This window comes from Fukomys damarensis, unplaced genomic scaffold (genome assembly GCF_012274545.1).
Source record: "Fukomys damarensis isolate Sample0158 unplaced genomic scaffold, DMR_v1.0_HiC HiC_scaffold_2, whole genome shotgun sequence".
NCBI lineage: Eukaryota > Metazoa > Chordata > Mammalia > Rodentia > Bathyergidae > Fukomys > Fukomys damarensis.
In genome coordinates, this window is record NW_022900914.1 from 59,849,316 (window position 1) to 59,849,934 (window position 619).

At 56.2% G+C, this 619-nt stretch overlaps 1 protein-coding gene across 1 annotated transcript in view; it reads right to left on the reverse strand.

The window, feature by feature from the left end:
- Positions 1-237, reverse strand: part of CUNH2orf68 (chromosome unknown C2orf68 homolog) — a 3,698-nt gene extending 3,461 nt beyond the window's left edge. The window contains exon 1 of the mRNA XM_010625697.1: positions 7-237. Coding sequence (XP_010623999.1) covers positions 7-123 — 117 coding nt within the window. The 5' untranslated portion in view covers positions 124-237. The remainder of the gene's footprint in view (positions 1-6) is intronic.
- Between the last annotated feature and the right edge of the window lie 382 nt (positions 238-619).

Consider the following 619-nt stretch of genomic DNA (forward strand, 5'->3'; position numbering starts at 1 on the left):
CGGGGCGGGGCGGTACCGAGCGATCTGGTTCCGTCGGATATGGTGCACGAAGCCGTGGCTCATGTCTAGCCGCCCGCCAGGCTTACAACAGAACCCCGGTCCGGGGTTCCGGGCCGCCTCCATCTGGATTCCAGGACGTGAAGCCGCCGCCGCTGCCTCAACTGGCCCAACTATAGCCCTCCCGGGAGGAGAGGTCCCGGGGCCACTCGCACCGCTTCCGCCACTGAACCAGGACTTCCGGTCTCCGAAGAGGTCGCTGCGTGCGCAATTTATGGGCGGGGCTAGGGTGGGGCTTGCCCGGGTGGGGCTTGCCCCGATTCCACCGCCCCGTTGAGACTTTGTTGCTTTGCAGTCTCTGCCTTTGTTTCTTTTTCTGTTTGTCTTTTTCTCCCCTTTTTTTTCCTTCTTTATTTTATTCCTTGTTTTTCTTTGTTTTTCTCTGGGTACTGGGGCCTTCGCAATAAGCTACATCCCCAGCCCTTTTTATTTTTTGAGTCACAGTCTCACTAAGTCACTTCCTTGCCCAGGCAGGGCTTGAATTTGGGATCCTCCTGCCTCTGCCTCCCAGAGTGCCGAGATTACAGACTTGTGTCACTATGTCCGACTTTTTATTTTGTTG